The sequence below is a fragment of the Equus quagga genome, chromosome 10 (genome assembly GCF_021613505.1).
Source record: "Equus quagga isolate Etosha38 chromosome 10, UCLA_HA_Equagga_1.0, whole genome shotgun sequence".
Classification (NCBI taxonomy): domain Eukaryota; kingdom Metazoa; phylum Chordata; class Mammalia; order Perissodactyla; family Equidae; genus Equus; species Equus quagga.
The window spans coordinates 96,728,667-96,753,121 of NC_060276.1; the positions used below are offsets into that span (position 1 = coordinate 96,728,667).

A 24,455-nucleotide genomic window follows, 5' to 3' on the forward strand; every position below is an offset into this window, starting at 1 on the left:
AGCCAATATTTAAACTTATGGGGAAAAATGTAGGAAAAATAACAATTGCCATGTCTGATAAAATAAAAATCCATAAATATTTACAGTCCATATGCAAATGAAAGTATTGACATTCAGTGACCTGGGATTTGGAGTCAAAAATCTCTCAGTTCAGACCTGTTTCTTCAATTTCTAGTTGGGTAGCATTTATTTAGTAAATATTTATTACTATGAACCACACCCTCTTTGAGGTGAAGGATATAATGGCAAACAGGATGAATTAAATTCCTTCCCTATGGTACTAACAGTCTGAGATCAATTAACTTAATTTCTCCAAGCCTCTATCTCCTTATATGAGCAGAGAGATAGATAATACCTTACCACAGGCTTTTGTAAGGACACAAAAAAGAGGATACATTTTTGAAACTGTTTCGTGTTCTTTAAAGCTATTAGTTTAATTTTAAAGGAATAGCCTGCGACTAACATGAAAAATTTTAACAGGTTTATATGATTTAAAGCCCTGAAATTTGAGTTTAGGAATCAGTTCCTAAGTTTGTGATAGTGGAGAACTGGCTTAATGGTAGTTTATGTGAAATTTCCTAGAAGTTTTAGCTCCGGTTAACTTCAATGTGAGTTGAAAGTCTAATATGGAAGTCAAAACATTGATTGAACTCATAAGCTGTGTCAGTGAAAGTATCATCAAACAAGAGAATAATTGTCTATTCTTTCTTGATTATACTAAACACTACTGATATGATCCGTTAGGAGCCAAAGTTTAAGGAAAGATACTGACAAGCCATGGAATATCCATTGAAGTAACTAGGAGTAGGGTAGGCTACCATAAGATATCTTCTAGCGGATCTAAAGAGCTGATTTCAACTATTTGAGGGTTGTATTAGAAAAAGAAGATATGGCATGGTGATTAAAGTATGTTACTTAGTGTCTTAAATTTAGTATTTGTACTTTTGTTCTACTCTAAAAACTTCCTATGAAAATTGAGTCAGTCACTGATCTTTCTGGGAACTTTCATTTGTTTGTTTGCCTGTTTTGTTTAATAAACTATTGGATTAGATGATCTCTCAACTCCTTCTTCATAGATTCTTTACAAATGCTGATAAAATCTAGAGGTTTTTTCCCAAGAACAATGCACACACATTCAGAATTTTGCCTAAAATTTCAGGTGATTCATAGGACATCCTCCACCCATGCAACGCATCCAGGAGGCCCCTAAAATACCTGTTTTAACTACACCTGAATCACCTGGTCAGGCTGAACAGCTAATTCTCATTAGCTCCCTAGGTCTCTGCAATAAAAGAATGTTTGAGAATAACAGGGTAGATGATTAGATAGCTATTGCAGCATAACAACCCATCCCCAAATTTAGTGGCTTAAAACAGCAGCTATTTATCATTTCTCACAATTCTGCAGTGTGGGCAGGGCTCTTTGGATAGTTCTGTGGCTCTAAGTGGTGTCAGCTGGAGCACTCATTTGGTTGTATTCAGCTGGTGTTTGAGATGGGTCACAAGGTCAAAGAAGAATTTATTCACGTGCCTGCTGCCTCATCCTCTTCCACGTGGTCTCTCCACCTGGCTAGATCAAGCTTCCTTAAAGGGTCACTGGAATTCTTATGTAACAGTTGCAATCTCAGAATTCTTATATAACAGTTGCAATCTCAGAATGTGTATTTTAAAAGCACAAGATTCAACGTGCAAGAAATTATCAAGCCCCTGCTTGCATTAAACTTAACATCCCGTTTGACATAGCAACGCACGTGGCCAAATCCAGAGTCAGTGTGGCTGGAGACTACGCAAGGGCATGAATATCAGAGGTATGGTTCAATGGGAGCCACCAACAGGAGTTTTTTGCTTGTTGTAAATACTTTCCAAAAAGAAAGAAGGTTATCTTGGGAGGTAGTAATTTTCAACCCGTGCAAACATTCGAGCAGAGGCTAAGTAATAGCTTATAGGAGATACGGTAGAGGTGATTGCTGCGTTGAGATGAATAAAATGACCTCCATGATCATAAGACTAGATCAAAGCTGCCTCCAAATTTTGAGCCTACCTGACTAGGGAGATAGTGGTGCTATTAAGGGTAATAGGGGCATCAGGTAAGGGTTGCAAATTAGGAGGAGAATGACAAATGTGGATAGATTGCTTTTTTCATATAGAAGAAAGAGATAATCAAGAAATAACGACCCTTATTCTTTCCTGTCTCAGGTTGGATGTCGATATAACTGAACTTCACAGTTGGATTACTCGTTCAGAAGCTGTGTTGCAGAGTCCTGAATTTGCAATCTATCGGAAGGAAGGCAACTTCTCAGACCTTAAAGAAAAAGTCAATGTAGGTTATACATTAATTTTTATATATTTTCCTAAGTTTTGCTGCTTGAAGACTGTTTTGTACTGTTTGTTTGAGTTGAAAAGATTAAGGCAATATGATATAATGCTTTTAAATATATCTTTAAAATATATTTTAGCTATCAAGCAGTATCAAAGTTTAGCCTAGAAAAATCTTTCTTGGTTCTGCAGTGACTGACCAGGAATGCTTTTCATAAACCTTCTTCAACTTTTATATTATTTAGCTGTAAATTGACAATTTTATAACATGAACTCATATTGGTTTCTTTTCATATATTGTTCTGTCACCTCAAGGCTGGGACTTAGAAAGCTTGCAGAGTAGAATAGAATAGATCCTTAGTAATACTATACTTAGAACCCTGTATATACTCTCGCTATCATCAGAAAGTTATTCTTTATAGTCATTAATGCTTGTGATAAATTATAACAGGTTTGCATTTTACAGATATTTATGTATTATATTACCATAGCTAAGGATGTCCAGCCTTTTTCAATATTTATAAGAGCTGGTTCACTGTTTTTATTCCCTACTGAGGCATTATAGTTTTGTCCTTCTCAATAGGGGTTTTTATTAATTTAATAAGAGCTGCTTCATCTTCAGTGACATTGTCAGGGCATTGATTTTTCAACCTCAACAATTATGAAACAACTGTTTTTGGTATATAATTGGCAATAGTTTGTGAGAGAATTTCTAACAGTACTTTGTAGAGAACAGGCTAAAGAAACAAACATAAATATTAGATAATTTTAGCATAGGAAGGTCACGTGTGTGGATTAACGCTGCTTTATCTTTTGAGCATTCAATTTCATTCAACTCAACAAAATCTGTTAGATTTTTACAAATACAACACTGCCTCGGATACAAACTAATACTTGCTGTGGGGCTGGAACTTTTGAAAAACAAAAAAAAAGACCTAGGAGAAAAGGATCTATTTTTTAGGCTGCTTGAACAGGAGAGAGAATTTCATCAACATTTCTCAGAGTTAACTATAAATTGTAAATTTATTTTAAATTTATTATTAGCTTTATACAATATTCTGTCATCAGCCTAATAATAGACTATTATTAGTTTCAAGAAATGGAAGAAACTATGATAATATTGGTAATGTTTTCATTTTAAAATTTAAACTGAAGAATAATATATAACAGTAAAAAATTGGCAAAATGTCTTATTTCAAAATACAAGTATTTGAAGGTATATTCTTTATTATTTTTGAGGGAAATTCTGAGTAGAAAATTACTTGGAGAAGATGAACTCTAAATACACTTCGAAGTTCAAGTTCATCTGACATATTTGACCACTGAAAGTGTGGAACAACTTGGGCAGACATTTTATTAGCTAATTAAAGAAATTTTTTAGTCTATCTGAATAATCTACTTATCTGTATGTCATCCTATTTATGTATCTTAAAACAGCTTTGATCAAGCAGGAAAATTGAGTTCCAGCATTTCAGGAATATAAATTCAAAAATTTCCTGTTATCGTATGGTTACCTAGAAGCAATTTACATTTAATCAATAGTGTCAGCAATGACAGACTGAAAGTGCTTAAAAAAATGTGCAATATTGTATGAGTGCTTTTCTGATGCCTCGTGAGTCACCTTTATCAACTTCTACTCTCATTTTCTGAAATAACATCATTCTTAAGTGCCTACTAAAATAGGAAATGAAATGATTTACCTAGACATTTCCTTCAACCTAAATATAATGTATATGTATTTAAAAATCCTTGAGAGGAATACATAGTAATGATGATAGATATGCAGTTTAGGCATACATTAATTTTCTTCTTTATCTGTCAGTTTATGTTGGTTATTTGGAACACGTGGGAGGCCTGTCTCATGAACTTGAGTGGTATTAATTCATTTGTAGGCATCCGTTAAAAATGGCTACATGTTACCCTTTTTTTTCTTTCACATGATTCCTTCCTTCATTACTTTCAAGTGCTTTCAGCCAATTAGTATATTCTAGGACCTTATCAGTTCAGTTTTATATACTGTTAAACCTAACATAATATTTCCTTCTCTATTAACCATGTGTTTTATACATACAATTAACATAATACACTTAAAAGTTGAATTCTAGGCAACAGTTCTACTGTAATTGTGGTTCCCCGACAACCAGTATTGGCATCATCTGTGAGCTTGTTAGAAATGTAGGATTTCAGACCTAATGAATCAGAATTTGCATTTAAACAAGATTCACAGGTGATTCGTTATGTATATAAAGGTTTGAAAATCAATACTCTAAGACACAATCTGGGACTTTATCAGACTCCTAGGTGTTCCTTCTTTCATTCTGTTGTCACCACAGTTAAGAATTTCAAGCTGAGTAACAGGTCTAGCCATTCAACTTCTGGAATTGAACACATGGTAATGTAAGTTAGTAATTAAAGCAACAAAACCACCTCGTCTGATCACAAGGTCATAGGATAAGATGTCTGAGAATCCGGGACCTGTACAATGTTCTCGTGAAAGCCTTCCTACCAGCTGTTAAGGTCAACAGGCCTTGGGCTCTTTCTGGGACCTATGCTTACTTATACCCATACCAAATCAACTTTTAACCAAGTTTTGTTGGCAATCTTCAAGCTAATTAATTCTACATTTCTCTTATCTCTATTATCTTTGTTTACCACCCAGAACATAGGTACCTCTATTCATCTACCCTTTTTTCTGTCTTCATCTTTATGCTCCTCTGCACTCTCTTTCCTCTGCCTCACTTTCTCTTCCTTGTGCCTTCCGACACTCTCTCACTCTGCACTCTTAAACGCTTCTTCCAAGGCAGACTCTCTGTCCTATATACTCATCCTATTTGTACATGGAAAGCACTTTTACCCTCAAGAACACCACTAAGACTGTGACTCTTTCACACCTGCACTCACTTAGAATTGCTAATTTCCTTACTTCTCAGGGCCAATTCCAAAGGCACTGCTCTCCATGTAAACATATCTCTTCTCTTGTGTTTCATGCCACGTGGCCATCTATCATTCACCATTTTGTTATTTTCTCATTGAAGACTTTGGCACGAGATTCACAGTCTTCTCTACCCAAGTTATGCCTTCATCCTTAATAACCTCAGCCCATGTAGGCTATCCTGCTATCTCCAAAAGCGTATATTTCCCTAATGTCCTTAATTCAGCTACCCACTTGCATAACTATCCTGTAGATGTTTCATTGCCAGACATTACTCCATTTCTGAAATACCATGCTTGAACAGATTCATCAGTATTTCTTCATAAACTTTCCATGCATCCCTAGTAACTTTTCTCCTCAGTTTCTCTCAGCAGTTATTTCAGGTTTTTATGGGTCTCCTAACCTTTTCCCCACCATTATGGTAGTTGATTTTTCCTCTTACTTTAATTAAAATAATATCTACAAATGTATTTGTGCTCATAGTCTAATATCTACAAATGTATTTGTGCTCATAGTCTCTTTCCCTCTGCCTTGGTGGAGGAGACTATGCTTTAACTAGTTAAGGCTAATGTCTGTGTGTGTGTTCTCACTATCTTCACTGTCTATGTCCCAAGGAACCTGATTCCATTCAGCCACACAACTATATTTTCAATCTCTCCCTATTTTCTGGATCTTTAGCATTAGCCTTTAAACAGACTGTTTTTCCATCTTTGAGAAAACCTTTCTTTCCTATAAACACACACATGAATATTTTTGTGCCTTATTTTACTCAACTTCTCTGCAGGACTAGACCCTGTTAACCTCTTCATCCTTCGTGAAATTCTTTCCTCCTTTGGCTTATGGGGTACCACTATCTACTAGTTACCTTTTTTACACTTTTGGTCATTTGTTCTGTCTCATTTTTCCTTTAATATTGATATATTCCACAGTTCTTCTGTCTCTCCATTATCCTCATTCCTTCCCATTCAAACAGCATCTATTTTCTAATGACCCCCAAATATGTGTCTTTAGCTCAAGTCTCTCTCTTAAAGCCTATACCAATATATCTACAGTCATGCGCTGCATAATGATGTTTCAGTCAGCAATGGACCTCATATACAATGGTGGTCCCCTAAGATTAGTACCATATAGCCTAGGCATGTAGTAGGCTATACCATCTAGGTTTGTGTAAGTACACTCTGATATTCACACAGTGACAAAATTGCTCATTATCTCCCCAGACTTACTTTATTCTGCCTCTTTCCTTTCCCTCTTCCAACAGCCTAATTCAGAAACCTAAAAGCTAACTGGGTCATCTAGATTTTTCTCTACCATTCTCAAGTCCAGCCTTTGACAAGTACAATTAATCTCATTCCTTCAACAGCCCTTGAAACTGTCCAATTCTCTCTATTCCCGTCACCACAACCCTGATTAAAGCTAATATCATGGCTTACTTCTGTTTAAGATAACAACCCCTAGCTGATCTTCCCTGCTACTAATGTTGTATTCCTTTAGAAGTTTTCACGTCACTTCTGCTAATGTGAACTTATTAAAACGTAAGTATTATCCAGTTAGGCCTCTGTTTATATTCATTCGAGAAAGAAAAAAATAGTCACTGATAGCCAGGAGCTGACTTCGCACTTCAGTTAGACGTTGGAGTTGCTACATGCTGTACTAGTGTTCTCAGCTAGCCTGTGATGTTCTCCTGTTGTTTATGAACAATAGCTCAGAATGCCAGCATCAGCCAAGAACACGTCATGATCATGATGGATCAAGACAAAAACATGACCACTTTGTAATCGTGTCTCAATACAGATAAAAATAATATTGTCCAAGCCACCCAAAATGACCACACATCCCCCATATTCACTAATATGACAGATTATGCTTGTTTACTAATCATAGCTTTAGACCCTCTGTATTCTTCATGCCATCTAAATAAAAAATTTTAAGATACTCGATCATAGAATTACCCCCACTTCCTTAGGGCATCCAATTAAAGGACAGCCCTACTTCCTTGACCCGCCCCCCCATCACCTTACACTAGCCCAAATCCTATAAACTCTTTCTCACATCCTCTTAAAGACGTACTCCCATAGTTCCCTATTGCATGCCATGATGCAACAATAAATCAACCTAACATTGTTAATCTACAGGTGTGTTCCTAGTGGTCTTTGGCTGGAAGGCATTGACAAAATCAGTGTTTCCATGTAGCCTTCATGAAGACTACCATGATCTAATTCCTGTTTACTTATCCCAACTGCCATTTTTACATTGACTAGATTGCTGGTTTCTAGAAATGAGGGACTGGAAGTTAATTTGTTTTGGTTTTGCTTAGTTCCATTTTGGTATCCCAGTGCCTATTATAGCACCTAGTACTTACAATTCATGTTTGACGATATGAATAAGTGATTTTCTCAGTTCTGCAGGCACATTTTAAGACATGCTCTGCTACCAATATAAAGGCTATAACAACTTCTGAATAAACATTTGAGTGAATAAATTACTTTTTCTGTCAAAGGGCAAAACTTCATTATAGAATGTTAAGTGAACAGAAAATTAATTGCTTCTAAAGTCAGAGTAGGACTCTGGGGGATCTGGAACTTACTGTCGTATTAATTAGAGAAGATGTCAGGAAAGGCGGAGGCTTTTAAGAGATGCCAATAAAGGAGGAGGATGAGAGGTCATAGAGTGCTTTTAATCAACTTATTAAAGAATTAGTAAACTTCCCTTTTCTGTATACTTTGTTTAAAAATTATTGTACTTGTTTTTTGCTTTATATTATCGTACAACTCAATTGCCTTTTATTTTGCTCTCAAAATTGTACATTATAGAATTCATAATTTCTGTATGATCTCTGAGATTTTTATGAGCCCCTAATTTAAAATCAAGAATACATTCCTTATGGAATGATTCACTGATGCCTTTTTTTAGCTTCTCTATTCTTTACTTGAAATTATATGTGCTAGATACTTTAGAATCTGAGAAGTATTTTCTTAACATATGATCATATATTGAATATATATTGAGCATTTCATATTCTGTATGTTCAGAAAAATAATTTCAAAACTGTTCTATTATAAAATAGTTTTAAGATAAAAATAGTATGTGTATGTAGGCAAAGTGCAATAAAACAAGGTGTGCCTGTATGCATTTACACTTTCATAGAGCATTTTAACTGTGAGTGGGGTGCAAGAGGCCATAATACTGTATATGGAGGCTTATGCTACAATAGACCTCACTTTATTATGCATCTGCTATACACCAGTCACTATTCTAGGCACTGGTGTGAAGAAGGAAATATACACGGATACTTGACCTTATACAGTTCATATTCTTGTGAGGAAGATGGAAATTAAGCAGTTTAATATATAACACATATAGAATGTTAGTGATAAATGCCGAAGACAAAAGTAAAGAAGAAATGAGGGCTAGGAAGTGTGTGTGTGTATGTATGTAAATAGAGTGGCAATAGAAGGCCTCACTGAGAAAGTGACATTTAAGTAAAGATCTAAAGGCAGTGAGGAATTGACAAATAACAGAGATAGGAGCATTTCTAGCAGAGGGAAGAGTAAATGCACAGCCCTGAGGCAGGAGCATGCCTAGAGTGTCAGAGAGCAACAAAAAGTGTGGCTGGAGCTGAATAATCCAGATGTGTAGTCACAGGAGAAGAGGTCAGAGGAGTTAAGGAGGTTAAGGTCAAGGGGGGCCATGGCTGGAACTTGGGCTTTTACTGAGTGAGAAGGGAAGCTATTGGAGAGTGTGCTGACCTCTGTTGTGACTGACTACCTCTGTCTGCTGTGTTGAGAATATATCATCAGGGAGCAAAGTTAGGTGTCAAAATACCATTTCGTAGGCTATTTTGAAACACCCAGACCCTGGAGAAATGATGGGATCTCTTGACTAGTGTGGTAGTAGTGAGCACGGTAATAACATCACTTTCTGGATGTGTTTTGAGGTTACAGCCAACAGAATTTTCTCATGGATTGAATATGGGGTTTGAAAGAAAGAGAAGAGTCAAGAAGGATTCTAAGTTTTTGGTCTGAACAAATGGAAGTATGGATCGGGCCCTAGGACATGCTAAATTTAGAGGTCAGGGAGATGAGGAGGAACCAGCAAAGGAGATTGAGTAAAGGCAGCCCTTGAGGTAGGAGGAAAACTTGGTGTGCTTGTAGTCCAGTAAGGCAAATAAATGTTTCCAAGAATATGTATCCTCTGAATCAAATTATGATAATAGTAAGCTGAGGACTGAGAATTGGCCATTGAATGTAGCAGCTTGGACGCTAATGGTGACATCAATAGCAGCAGTTTTGATGGAGCTGAGTTAGGGAATAGGTGTGAGGGCTAGTTTTTACTTCACAAGGTGGACCTGTGGAAGGCTGATGTTTCTCTTTCATGACACAATTTTTTTAAAGTATGCCCTCCCTTTTCCAGAGCTATATTTCTCTCCAGACTTTGTTTTTTCTGTGCATTGTACATATAGCTCTTTGAGAAAATAAGAGAAGCTAGAAGCATTAGAAACTAGTAATCCTACCTATTTCAAAGCAGAGGTTCATATATTTCATTTGAGAACAAATGCATGTGTGGCCAGATCCAGGAGCAAAAAGGAGTTTCAGTGATGTTTATATTGAGTGAACTTCTTTACCACTTTGTATGTGTGGTTATTTGGACACTGCCCACGTTTCTGGGAGCAAGGTGCGCTAACTCTTGTCACAAAAATTTTTCCTAAACTTGTTTTTAAGATTATTGAGATCACCTTGCGTTAGAATGACCACATGTGCTAGTCTGTCTGGGGTATTCTCAGTTTATGTCATTCCATTTATTAGCTTAATTATGTCTAGCTTCCCATTTTACTATAAAAAGTATCCCAATTTGGGCAATAAATTATATGAAGAGCCTCCTTGAATCTCCTCAGAATCTCTAGAGGGTAGGTATCTTTATTGTTATTTTACATAGAAAATATTGAGGCTCAGAAAGGTTGAAACATTTCTCAAGTGTCAAACAGCTGGTAAGCAGTGGAGACAGAATTCAAACCAACCGAGAACAGAATGACTCCAAAACTTTTCCTTATGCCTCCTTTACTGTCTCTTTGCTACCCTAAATTTTCTCATTTTTAATCAACCATCTATAGCTGTGTCTGAATGAAATGTTTTCTGGACTCTTCACTCTCTTGTTCACACTCCTCAAGGTATATTTGTGTCAATATTTCTCTTTATTTTCCAATATTTCTCTTTAAAGTTATGTTACTTAACAGAACCCATATATATCTAAACATTGACAAATATGTGGAGGCCATTAACTGCTTTTGTCTTGGGTCTATTCTCTATTTATGCACCAGTTACTCAGTTTGCCTATAATATACATCTGACAATGAGCTACAGTAATTGAGCTGTACACAGAGTTGCCAATCAGCCTATAGACTGGCAGTGTCCATTCTAAGTGACCAGGCATTCCTTCTATCATCTTGGTGCCCATGCTGCATTAATAGTTAAATATTTTGCATATCATCCTTAACTATATCCAAACTATCAGGTCACCTTTGCTGTGGGTTGTAGTCAGATATGTTCAAATCTGATTAATTTCCGTTGAAATACCCCTAGAAGCAGCAAAGTATGCTTGATAGAGAGCTGAATTTATAAATAGATGATCAGTGTTGTAATGGCGCATCTAAAACATTCTACTTCTATTATCTTGGATATATGACTTATTGATGCTTAGTTTTCTCTTGTATAAAATACGATAAAATAATACTGACTCCTATCTCACAGAATTATTATGACATATATATGAAGCAATGTACATAAACTGTAGTTTGATAGACAGCATAAGAACTACATTTTTATCATGGTTATACCACTGTTTTATCCACAAACATCTCTGTGCCTGACTTTCTCCCTCTGTCAAATTGGCAGAGTAATAGTACCTACTTCATAGATTCTTGTTTTGTAGTGGTTGTTATTGTTATTATTTATGTTAGAATTACTGGAATAATGTGGTTAACTAAACAAGATACTTAAGTTTAAATATTATCCCTAAGATATTCAATCATAAGTTTGTCTCTCTGTTGGTAATTGATCTGTTAGATGCTTAGAATAAAGAGATTATGATCGTGACATTTAGAAGACCATTGATAATTTCTTTTCATCATTTATGAAGACACCATGATGTTCTGATTTCTTTATATAATACCATTTAAGAAAATAGCAAACTTAATGTAGATAAAATAGAAACTATTCTGATAGAAAAGGATAAATCTAAAACTCAAAGAACAGCAATTATTGTCATTGTTCTTATTGTCATTTTGTTGTACCATAAGTATTTTTTTCTGTCTCTTTTATTTATTTTTTTTGATGATGTAATTCAAATTTTGGGCACCCCAAATCCTGCTGTAGCTCCTGATAGTTGTGAATATTATATATTTACTTAGAATGTGTTTATTATTTTTTCTCTTTTGAAGTGCTCAGAGTCCTTTATAAATAGCGTTTACCTTTTAATAGATAACAACTTTAAAGTATTAGAAAACATGTATGCCAATAAGCTGCTAAGGACAAAGAATTTAGAAGACAAGATATGAGTTGAGAAAATATGAATTTGAGAGCTTTGTCTAGGTTCTTACCTTTAGAAAGATACTGTGGCTACTTTATTTTCATGGACTTTTCAGTTCAAGTAACAAGCTAGAAGCTTCCATGGTTGTCCACATGCTTTAGTAAACAATTCAATAATGTCTTTGTGAAACTGACTTTCAGGATAACCCAGAAGTTTCACCTGCTAATTGGTATGGGATCCTGGGAATATAAATCCCCGCACACCACAATCTGTGTGCTATGAAACTTTCAAGTAGAATCCAAGATATTAAAATGTATCTATTACCTTTGGAGTTTCCCCACTGATGAAATGAACTCGAGTTTTCATTTGCTGCCCTTGACAGCATAATGTAAAATGTATATTTTCCAGCTAAACTATAAGTACTTTAAAAAAGACTGTTATTTTATGCTGTTTTATTTCCGTCTTCATTTATTCTGCTAAATTTTAAATAGGATTTTATGTGTTATAACTTTTCATTATGGGATATATTCTATTGTCTCTAGGCTCTTTTAGCATTTTGCGCTCTTGACCTTGAATCCATTAATCCTGGTTCGTGAAACTCTTTTTCTTTTTTTTGCTTTTCAAAGATTGGCACCTGAGCTAACAACTGTTGTCAATCTTTTCTTTTTTTCTTTTCTTTTTTTTTAAATTTCTTTTTCTCCCCAAATCCCCCCAGTACATAGTTGTATATTTTAGTTGTGGGTCCTTCTAGTTGTGACACGTGGGGTGCTACCTCAACATGGCCTGATGAGCGGTGCCATGTCTGCGCCCGGGATCCGAACCTGCAAACCCCAGGCTGCCGAAGCAGAGCACGTGAACTTAATCACTGGGCCACGGGGCCGGTCCCTGAAACTCTTTTTTAAGTAAATTTGAAAAAGACCTCTAATCAATTGTGTCCATTCTTTAAATTGGAGAATCTTTTCGAATATTTAAAAATATATGGGTTATTTTGTGAGCATTCCTATTGTTTGGTGTGCTTAGGAAATAATCTAGCCTGGATGATTACTTATTTCTCTGAAAATATTTCTGATGTTGCCATATTATCTATAACTATATATATGTCTACATATCTATATCTATCTGTCTGTCTTTTACTATTTGAGTTCCAAGGAAAGACACTAGTTCTGTACTGTACAATTAGAATTGACATTTGACACATGTAGCTATTTAAATTTAAATAAATTAAGTTAAAAACTAATTTCCTCAGTCACGCTTGCTACATTTCAAGTGCTCAATACCCACATGTGGCTAGTGGCTACTGGATTGTACAATGCAGATATAGAGTATTTCCATCCTTGCAGGAAGTTTTACTGAACAATGTTCTGCAAAGTGTGCATGCATCTATTACATGCCTCTGACCTGTACTCCAATATTACACCTTGGAATACTTGTTTAAATGCCTATAGATCTAAATAAAGTTTTGAACAATAATCGGATGTAGAATAACCTCCTGCACAGACTCAAGTGAAATATTTGTATAATGCTATTAGTGAGTCCTAGAAGTATTGCTTTTGCTATATGTTAAATGCATTAGAGCTTGCTTTTTCGGTGCATAGTTGTTTTAGCACATATACTTATAGCCACCTCTTTTTAATGACTATGGTAATATAGTTCTACTGCATCATGTTTAAAATTTATGTTTCTGTAGAGACATTCTTAGCTAAACTCAACAGTATCAAATGCTAGTTTTTGTTGATTTAAGTAATTGTGTTTTGTTGTTCAAAACTTAACCCTGGTTAGGAGAAATGAACAAAGGAATTTAGAAAGCTTTTTGAAACTGAATCTGTTTTTCTTTGCAATGGGAGTGCTTTGATGATTTTAGAGAGAAAAATTAACCCACAATTTTCTATTGAGATACATATTTTTTTCTAAATTATTCGTGCTAGTATGTTTTTCCCATTGTATGTACTTACTGAATTTTCTATTTGATTTTTAATACAGAATATGTACTTATGTTATTAGGAATAATTTCAGAGGTGTATATTTAAAAGATAAATTATATTTTAATTATCTGACGCTTTATCCTTTTGTTGTCTGTCATGATTTTCCTTTGTTGGTTCTTTTTCATTTTTGGCAGTCTTCCATTACAATGCATCAGAGACTATTATGTAAAGAAAGGTTAAGAGAAGAACTCTTATTAAAAAATAGTAGCAATTTGATACGAAAATGACTTGTGCTTTCATTATCATTTTGATGCTTCTGGTGCCAAGAAACTTGAGAAAAAATCTTTAGATTCACATAAGCTGACAGAGTGAAATATCTTAAGGCTTGAAAGGGCAAGTAGAAGTTATAATTACTGTGTAGCTTCACTGTCCTTGTATTGAAATACTCACCTTTGCTATCATGCTGCAGGCCATCGAGCGAGAAAAAGCCGAGAAGTTCAGAAAACTGCAAGACGCCAGCAGATCAGCTCAGGCCCTGGTGGAACAGATGGTGAATGGTAATTACACGGAGTTGATTTAGATAATCTTCTTAGGGATTTGATAAACACATAGGTTCATATTTATCAGCTGAATTATATCAGACAAGCACTTCCTGAATGCAAATTTAAATTAAAGTGAGTTTGAGAGCTTTTTATTATTCTTTCTTAATGCTAAGCAAATTATTAGAGGAAGTTCAACTTTGAGTCCAATGGAAGAAAATGGGACGTGGTAGAATATTTTATCAATCTAGGGCAGAGAAATCAAATTTAATGCAAATCCTGCTAGCATTTGTCCAAATAATTTAAGAAAACAAGGTTTGCAGAAATAATTGGAAATGTAAGTAATCATTTAATATATGTAAAGTGATTATAATCTGACTTTAAATAATTCTTGCAATACATTTTTCCAAACAGACTAAAATTATGTGGAAGATTTCATCAGCGTACCTATTTGCTAATAATACATTTGACATTTTCTATGTTGCTTTTCTCACTTATTATTAAAATGTCTCCTAAGGGGAACATTTATTTATTTATTTATTTATTTATTTATTTATTTATTTATTATTTTTGAGTAAGATCAGCCCTGATCTAACTACTGCCAATCTTCCTCTTTTTGCTGAGGAAGACTGGCCCTGAGCTAGCATCCATGCCCATCTTCCTCTACTTTATACATGGGACACCTACCACAGCATGGCGTGCCAAATGGTGCCATGTCCGCACCCGGGATCCAAACCAGCGAACCCCGGGCCGCCGAGAAGCGGAACGTGCGAACTTAACAGCTGCGCCACCGGGCCAGCCCCAAACTTTTATTTTTTAACTTTAACTTTTTTTGAGTGAGGTAAAAGTAAAAAACTAGCAAAACTTTTTTTCTTTTTAAAGAATGAATTAAAGTGAATTTTTGGTAACACTTAGTGCTTCAAATCTGAGCAAAATATGTTATTGACATCAATTGTGAACAAACTTCTTTCAAATTGTCATTGTCATACTACTATGGTCATTTCCAGATATAAGTAATTTATGAAAAGCAGGGATAATGCTATTTCTAAACAAGATTTCTTTTTTCATTTTTCAAAGGATAGGTTTACAAGGATATTATAACCAAATATAGGAAATGTTTTTGTTGTACATGTCAGCTTTTTACAGAACCCGCCTGCATTCTGGAGCATAAATTCGATGTATGAATTTTTTTTGCCTTAATTGCCGTGATGGCATTAAAAAGTTCAGTGATCTTCCTAGGAAATCAATTCAGTTCCTTCTGCTAATGAGCCCCAAGACTGTATTTGGTTAAAAATAAAAGAAGCAAATATGACAGCTGAGGATTGGGTTTACAAGTTGATGAATACATAGACAATGCAAAATACTAAAAGGTGGTTGTTTAGATGTGTGTTGCTAGGTGGATTAACTGATGAGTTTGATAATGACATATTCATGTTACATAAAATTATATGATCTAAAAAATATTCTTGTAGCTGTTATATAATTTCCCCTACAAGCTACATCATCACTTTTTCATTTTTATAAGCTGATATGAAATCCATACTTTTAAATGGTCTCATTTGACAAATATCAAGCATACCTTACCTCAGATCATCTGGTAGTAGCATACACTGAATTATTCAAAGAGCAGTTAAACTTTAAAAATGAAGGGAAGGTGTTTGTTTTTGGTAATTGAAACTACACACAGGATTAAAATGATCATGTGATTAGTGATAATAGGATTTTCTAGATTATTGCCCTTTTAGCTCTAACTTTTGGAGGCATAGAGAAAAATCAGGACATAGATTAGATCTTTAATAAATATTAATTGATTAAATTCTGTTTAGCATAGCAAAAATAAGGCAGTAGTTGAGATAATGGCATTGGTAATTTTGGTCAGAAAATAATACTTCTGAGGGAAAATGCTGAACTGTGTAGAAAGCGAAGACCAGTAAGGGTTAGGAGTATGATTTGAGACATTCCTCTTTGATTGACTATATTGATTAAATGTTAAGCTGTCATTTGTTATGCCAATGAAGATATGGTCTAACTGATACAAGATTAGGCTCAAATTTGAGCTATAACTAGAACATAGCTCTCCTCCATTCAATCAAATAATTTACATAATTATTAAAAAGTAGACTCAAAGATTCTAATTTCTTTTCCTTTTTTTTGTCTTTCACAGAAGAAATTGCATAATATTTATCTTACGTGATTGTTTGTGCAAATTGTGAGTTAAGTCAGATACACAGTAAGTGCCTGGAGGACCTTTCCAGGTGTATGTCAGGGGGACCCCTAACCCTAATTCATGGTAGCTCCGCTAGCATAGAGCCCAAAACCAGAGTTTATTGGTGTAGCTCAGGAAGCTGAAAGACAAATCGAGGTTTCTCTAAATCAGGTTTCTCAACAGTTATCCCAGTAAAGCTCTTAAATTTACAAGCCCAGAATTTTCTTTTCTCAAGTTTGGGCTATGCAGTTATAATAAAACTCATAACCGTATAAAACACATGCACTCTTGTCCTTTTATTTATAGAAAGGAAAGTGAGAGCTGAATCAGGGTACATCATTTAGGGCCTCATGTAAAGTCTATTTCTTTTACCCACATATCTTTACCACATATCAAAAATTAAGATAAAGGTAAATCATTCTTGTATAATGTTATAGGATTATGCAACTAATACAAATATATGTAAATTTTATTTATGTTTTACTGTGGTGACATTTAATATATTCACAATGTAAAATACGTATGAAGAATAACATAAGTATAGCTGTTATATTTTAAAGAGAGCATTTTATAAACTATATATATATATATATATATCCATACATAGAAAACTGAATTTTCTACTTAAAATAATTTTCCATAAGATTAGGGTACTTTTAAAAATATCTAGAATGATTTTGGAACTTGTCTTTTAAATTTTCCTTCAGAATGAAACTCTAAGACATGCAAAATAATTCCTTAATGCAGTACTTATATTTTACATCAGTTTTGACCCAAAGTGGTACATCAGACATATTTCCAAATCACTTTTGGCCATTTCTAAATATCTACTGAAAGAGTGAATTTTTAGCACCGCTGAAGAAATGCAGAAAATAAAATCTGTTAGTCCTGATGGTAACTTCTAGAAGGAATTTAAGAAAGGTGCTGACAAACAGTGTGGGATGGGGTCTTAAGAGTTAAAAGTGCGGAGATTACCGATGTAGAAGGGACCTTCATTTGATGTTGCAAACTTTTGTTAAAAATCAATTGTATGTTCTGAGAACACTATTTCTTTTAACTCGTGTTCAGTTTTGCAGGGTCACATAGAAGTTATAATCAATTGAAGATAATTTTCATTTTGGCTATACATTTTCAAATGTAAAGAGTTGTATGCAGAATATTGAAATACAGTTAATATTGACTATGTTGTGAATTTCACAGTAATGATTCATATTTGAAGAATATGCAGATTCAGCAAGAGATTCTTATTAATTTATTTGGGACATTTTTCTAAACAAAAGGGTAGTTACATAAATTATTTGCATATTTTAAAGCTATACATGAACATTTTCCTTATGGATGTCCCAGTTCTTTTGGAAAAGTGCAAGCGATCTTCATGGTCATAATAGACTAAAAAGAGAGGCTACAGTGCTTCTGACAGAGAGTGCTAATGAAGAAATCGTATTTCTGGGGTTTTGACATGAAATTTGGGTATAAATTTTAACTGATTTCTCTATTTGTAACTAATTTTTTTGAACTAACATTAAATTAATTTGCTATTCATACGTCAACCTCAAATCACTGGAAAAGTATGGACAGCAGTAGTTTGATAGAATGTTGGGTTGTGCAGAGAACCTCTTCTTCTTGGAGAAATTTTTCACAGATATAATCTTTATGACGCTTACTCTCAATATATATATAATATTATCATAGTCTTCGTCTTAAGAAATTGTTAACTTTCTAGAACTTTAATGAGAGTAAGTGGGAGACTAGATTGGGTGTACCCAGTGATCTAATTGTGTTTCCTATAGCTGGGTTCTACTGAATATGAGAATTTTCAAATTTTTACTTTAATTTTTTTAAAGAGGATACGATATAGCCTTCTTTGAGGTTTATTTTTATATTTCTTTAAGCACAAAATGGTATAAAATAATGAAAATTTTAGCAACTAAATATGGTAAAGAATCTTGCTACTACATACATACTATTGCTTATTAATGAATCCTGATTTTTCCAAGATTTTATGTTGAACAGTTTTTTTAACTGATCTACTTAGTACAAAGCAAAACCTTTTCATTGTATGTGTGAGAATATGGGATCTCAGGTCAATCTAGAACATTTTTATACCTAAACACAAGCATACTTCGTTTTTATCTATTTGGGATTAGACTTCGTTCTTAGTCCTTTTTGTAAAATAGTGTTCTTGCATCGATATTTGTTTCCTGATCACTCAGATATAACAAAAAATATCTTGTTTAGATGAATTGTTTTCCTTTATTAATATTGAAATTACCAAAAAAATAGTTATATTAAAACATTCGTTTGCAAACATCTATAAACATAGCTCAATTTCCCCTTCTTTAAGCCGTAAAATAGTTTTGCCACAATTTCCAGAGATCATATAATGTAATTATCGAATAGGGTTAGCGATATTTTCTACATCAAATTGTACTTCCCTTTCAGTTTCTAATTGTGGTTTTCTGTGTGTTAATTAAGAGCCCGAAGACAGTCATTAAGGAAATGTTTAAATAAAAGTAGTAATTATTAGTATATTAGACTAAAGGAACGTCTCAAAACCATCATCCCCTGAGTGTTAGATTATAGTGTTTAAGGTGATACCTAATAGTAAGTCTGCTAAGGATTGTAATTAAATAGCACAGACTGATAACACAGACGAGGGCTCCTCTTATCTATATTAACAACTATGGAACTGTATTTTTAGTATTTTGGCTTATAGCTTGTTAAGTACTTCCACATGAATGATATCAGTTGAATTTGGGCAACAAAATATTGTCAGATGGGCAGGGGCAGGGATTATAGTCGCTTTGGCTCATCTCAAAGCCAAACTTCTCATGATCCTCTTTTCATGACATTGTGAAGGATTTTCTGTGGCAAAAATTCTTCTAATTATGTATTTTAATGGGAAGAGATTTTGCAACTGGTCTGTATACCAATGGGGTGTAGAAATCGTACTATTTGCAGTAGTCCAGTCCCTCCATTATGAATGAGTAGCTTTCTACAGTTGCACCCATTTCCTCTTCTGTTACTCTTTCCTAAGTTCTGGGCAATTTGATTTATGTCTCCTGTTTCTCCACATGACACTTGGGATTATTGTCTACACACAGTTCACACTCAATAAATGTTGTTAATTGACAGACACGTTTTTGTTTAGCTCTGATCTCCAAAGGAAGAGACTATGCTTGTGTGTATGTGTAAAGGGAGATTATAGTGGTCACTGTTGTTGCGGAAAATTAGTCACAAGAACAAATATGAGTGGGAGTCTGACTTTTTTCTCTTTTAATTCAATAATGTTTAGAAATAGATTCACTAACATAGTTCTTTTTTCGTTTTTTCTATGTGTTATATTCACTAGGGGTGTGAATTTTGCATAAATCCACTAATTTTTAAAAGCTATTATTTTAAAAAGACATGGCATAGCATTTGTATAAAAGTTAATGTGATCAAAGAAACCCACAGTTTCTACAGAGTCTACAATACTCAGACCTTATTTTCATGGACTCTGAGTAAATTTCTCTTACATTTTAGGCTGTTATGTTGAATGGTAAATGGACTTATAATGACCCTCACTTAATGTGCAGCAAAAATAGGAGACTATTTCTTAGCAAGTTTATTTTAAATTTTCATTCCAAATATTCTTCTAATTCAAGGGCTCTAAAAACACAGGTTTTGCATTTATTTTACTCTGGCTTCACAGCTAATGATGAATATACTTGATGAGGAATACTTCACTTTAAGTGGCAGTTCTGAAGTACTTGCATGGAAGGTGGTGCACAATTAAAATTATTCTAACAGTCTGTTATACACTGTACACAAGTAATAAAATTAATGGATGCACTTCAAGTAATGATCCATTTCCTCTGGGTGCAATATATTTATTCATAGACTATTTCAGGGGTTGTTTAGAATATGAGATGTGAATGGATTATGATCCGTTATCCCTGAGATTCTAATGTGCTACTACAAAATGGTCTCTGTAAGTATTGCTCATAATGCCTGGTGAGTTAGTGTTTGTATTCTTAAGTAGCTAACAAAAAATTAGAAAAGCAGATGCTCAAATGATTGATACTTAAAACTTTGCAGATATTTACACTTACAAACTATTATAAAAGTTACAGTTTTCAGTTAAGGAACATAATTCTATGAAATACACATGAAACAATCATATATAATAGTAAAATTATTCATATGTGAGTATTCGCTTGGGAAATGCTTAGTGCCCTTATTTATCCTACAAAAGTTTTAAGGACTTGCTCATAGTATCATGAGTAATACTGAGTAATAGATGGCCAATTCATTCATGAAGGTGAAGTAATGGTATTTCTAATTTTGATTTAAGAGATATACATTAAGTAATGTGACATGTGACAATGCTTTCAATCCCTCCCCCAAGTATTTTAAAGCAAACTTGAAGCAAGTGAGATGGTGCATGTGTTTGTTTGGAATTTTGCATCTGTGGGTGTTGCTCCCCTAGTGTTCATATTCGTATGAAGTAAGTTATTGATTTGGTGTTGGGTGAGTTCACAAGTACAGTGTATTTATTCCGTACTTACTCAAAGCTGAGAACTCTATCTGATACTGTCAGTGGAGACATTTTTCTTAGAGGAGTTTATAGTGTAGAAGGATAGGTTATACTCTAGTTGAGCAGGAAGCATACTTACACATGAATTAATACAATATTTACATACAAATCCTTCACAATAAGATGTCTAATTCTCTGTGGTCAACATTAAATCTTTTCCAGTGACATCTAGAAATTTCTGTTTTTACTTTTCTGTTTGTTTTGGGTTTTTTTGAGGAAGATTAGCCCTGAGCTAACATCTGCTGCCGATCCTCCTCTTTTTTTTGCTGAGGAAGACTGGCCCTGAGCTAACATCCGTGCCCATCTTCCTCTACTTTTTATATGTGGGACACCTACCACAGCATGGCATGCCAAGCTGTGCCATGTCTGCACCTGGGATCTGAACCAGCAAACCCCAGGCTGCCCAAGCAGAATGTGTGCACTTAACTGCTGTGCCACTGGTCTGGCCCCTGTTTTTACTTTTTGACTTGGTTATCCTTTATAACTTTAATTTCAAATGATTATAGATGTATGACCAAATATTCCAAGATTCCCTGATAAACTCTTATGAATTCATCACTGGTTGATATAATTAAAAAATTTATACACATACTTTCTATATCCCATACTAGTGTCATATTATATAAAATTAGCAGTAACTTTAAAAATATTTATCAATTTTTCATAAATGACCCCTTTCAGTCATTAAGAAGACTCCCCCCCCAACTTCAACATTTGAAACATCTGGTCTCTTTTCTTGTTTACTACTTGTTTTTCTTCATTTCTTTATGTTAACATTGACTAATATTCATTAGTTGTCTGCTATATGTCAGACTTTGTGTAACTACTTCGCACATGTTAACTCAGAATGCTCATATGTATTCTATGAGGTCAATTCTATGTTATCTTCATTTCGTGAATAATAAAAATGAGACCCAATGAGATTAAATAACTGAACCCAGTTCACCCATCTAATAAAGGGGTGGAGGGTCAAATTTGAACTCAAGTCTGCCTAATACCAGAGCTCTTAACTGTGGATTTCTATACCCTTCTGCCCGCCTTCACCAGATATCCTAATATGGAGCTCCTTCTTTTACCTATTATTGTGTTTTAATTGCCTTTACTCAGTTATAAAAATCAATATGCTAATAAGTAGAGAGTGTTGTAGATTTCATAGTGGATTTGTACAGAATTCACTTTCTCATTCATTTTAATTCCTTTTACAGTATTGTTTAGCATCTGGACATTTTTTTGGCATAGTATATTGAGCTGACAGTTTTGGGCAATGATCAGCAAGGATTTATTAAATTCTATCCTAGGAATTTAGTACATACCACAGAACCTATTGGTACTTCATTATAGTTTGATTTACATTTTGGTGATTAAATTAATATATATTATTCACATGGAAAATTAACGTACAATTTTGTTTTTCCGACTGCTAGGAGGTCTTTGTATGGTTGACCTCTCTCAGAGACAGATATTTTTCTCTGTATTCTCTTATCATTTAGACAAATGTTAAATAAGACTCAATCCAGCATCACTCCATCAGTACCTTTAATTTACTTTAGCATGTCTTACTTGCTATCTTGGACTTGGGCTACCATGGACTTCATTCTTCTAAGTGTTTATTCGAGTTTAACGTAACATTTTCTGAAAATATTTCCCTAAGCATCTGATCATTTAGATCCATGACATGTTTTTGAATTAGTAACATTTAAAATTTCTTACCTATGTATTTTTAAATTATTTCCAGTAACAATGTTAGCATTTTATTGAAATATTTTTTCTCAGACTGAGTGCCTATGTGACCTCAGTTTGGGATTCTTCTCTTACACTTTGTAACAAACGTGATCATTTTACAACTACAGTTACTTAGTGGCGTCCCCCAAAACATATTTTGGTACAATTCTTGGTCACTGCTCAAAACCAAATTATCACAAACAGTGTATCACACAACACATGTAAATGTCAATAAGACCAATTGCTTCGTTAACTAGTAGGAGGGTATTAGATGAATATTTATCTCCTGCAAACCACAGGCTGCCTTTTATAGCTGTACATACGGAGACACGCATATATATATTATCATTTTACACTTTATTTTTTTCAATTATTTTTCTTTAAAAATATACCAGCTAAAGAAGGTGGAAAAGATTGTTGACAATAATATTGCCAAAGTTTGTTTTCTCCAGTGTCATCCTGAGTAGTGTCAAATTGTGAAGTTAGTGAAGTTAGAATTGTGTTTCAAATGAATTGAGAGATGTGGTTTGGCAGCACAGCATAATTACAACAAGACAAAAAGAATATCTGAGCAGAGGAAAGTAAAAGAGGATAAAATAATATAGTTATTGAATTCAAATCCATACTTTTTTAGTTGTTAAAAAGAGTGAAGTGGCAGGCATATACAAGTTAGCAAAACCACAGGCCTTATGTTTGCTAGAGATGGTCTTCGGATTTTTAATAACTTAGTTGCCCATTAACTAAATCATACTACCAGAAAGTTGAGTAAAATGAACATTCGTAAAACCAGCTTCTCCTAGACAACTTGGTCTTCACTAAATCACTTTATCCCTTAGATGTTTTAATCTAGAGGAAGAATCTTAGAGTGAGCTTATGATCCACTTTGAGTTCCCTGTGGATATATGTAGGAATAGGAACATTCAAATATTTAGTATTTCAACAATAAAAGAAAGTTATCAGTGCTGTCATAGCTGCACTTTAGAATGCATATCATATTTAATATCTTTATATAATGTAAGGAACTTAATATATAAACTATGCGTTTGTGTGTGTATGTGTGAGAACATCTAAATTTTGTGAACTAACTTTAGAGAGTGAATATTTTAACACATAGTATCGCATGATGTTGCTACACTTTCATACTATGTATAGGATAATATATAGTTGGATTGGCATTAGTCGTATATCTCACATTATGATAAAATTTAGATAATATACAATATATTAAAAGACATACCATATTCTCTAAAATGTAGTAGGTTCTCCAGAAGGCTAAAGATAACGATGTATATTTGTTTCCATTTTCCATTGATAGATTTTTTTTTCTGCTTTAGTACTGCAAGAGGTGATTTTAAAACTTTCACATCAACTTCCACATTTGTAAATGCTATGTAAATATTATGAAAACCTTTTTTAGTATTAGATTATTTTTCCTGGTGCTTGTTTCACTTTGCTGGACCCATTAGCAGTTTGCTTATTTCTGGATTTCTATAGCAGAAACAGAATTATTGATTTTTGATAAATACTCACTTTTTTCTTTTCTTTTTTTTTTGATTGGCACCTGAGCTAACAGCTGTTGTTAATCTTTTTTTTCTGCTTTTTCTCCCCAAATGCCCCCAGTATTTAGTTGTATATTTTTTTAATTGTGGTCCTTCTAGTTGTGGCACATGGGACGCCACCTCAATGTGGCCTGATGAGCGGTGCCATGTCCGCGC

The 24,455-nt window shown here is 34.1% G+C and overlaps 1 protein-coding gene across 9 annotated transcripts in view; it reads left to right on the top strand.

Moving 5' to 3' along the window:
* Positions 1-24,455, top strand: part of DMD (dystrophin) — a 2,273,580-nt gene that overhangs the window by 951,672 nt on the left and 1,297,453 nt on the right. For all 9 annotated transcript variants that reach the window (XM_046672830.1, XM_046672828.1, XM_046672833.1 and 6 more), the window contains 2 exons: positions 2,196-2,319; positions 14,164-14,251. In XM_046672830.1, coding sequence (XP_046528786.1) covers positions 2,196-2,319; positions 14,164-14,251 — 212 coding nt within the window. The remainder of the gene's footprint in view (positions 1-2,195; positions 2,320-14,163; positions 14,252-24,455) is intronic.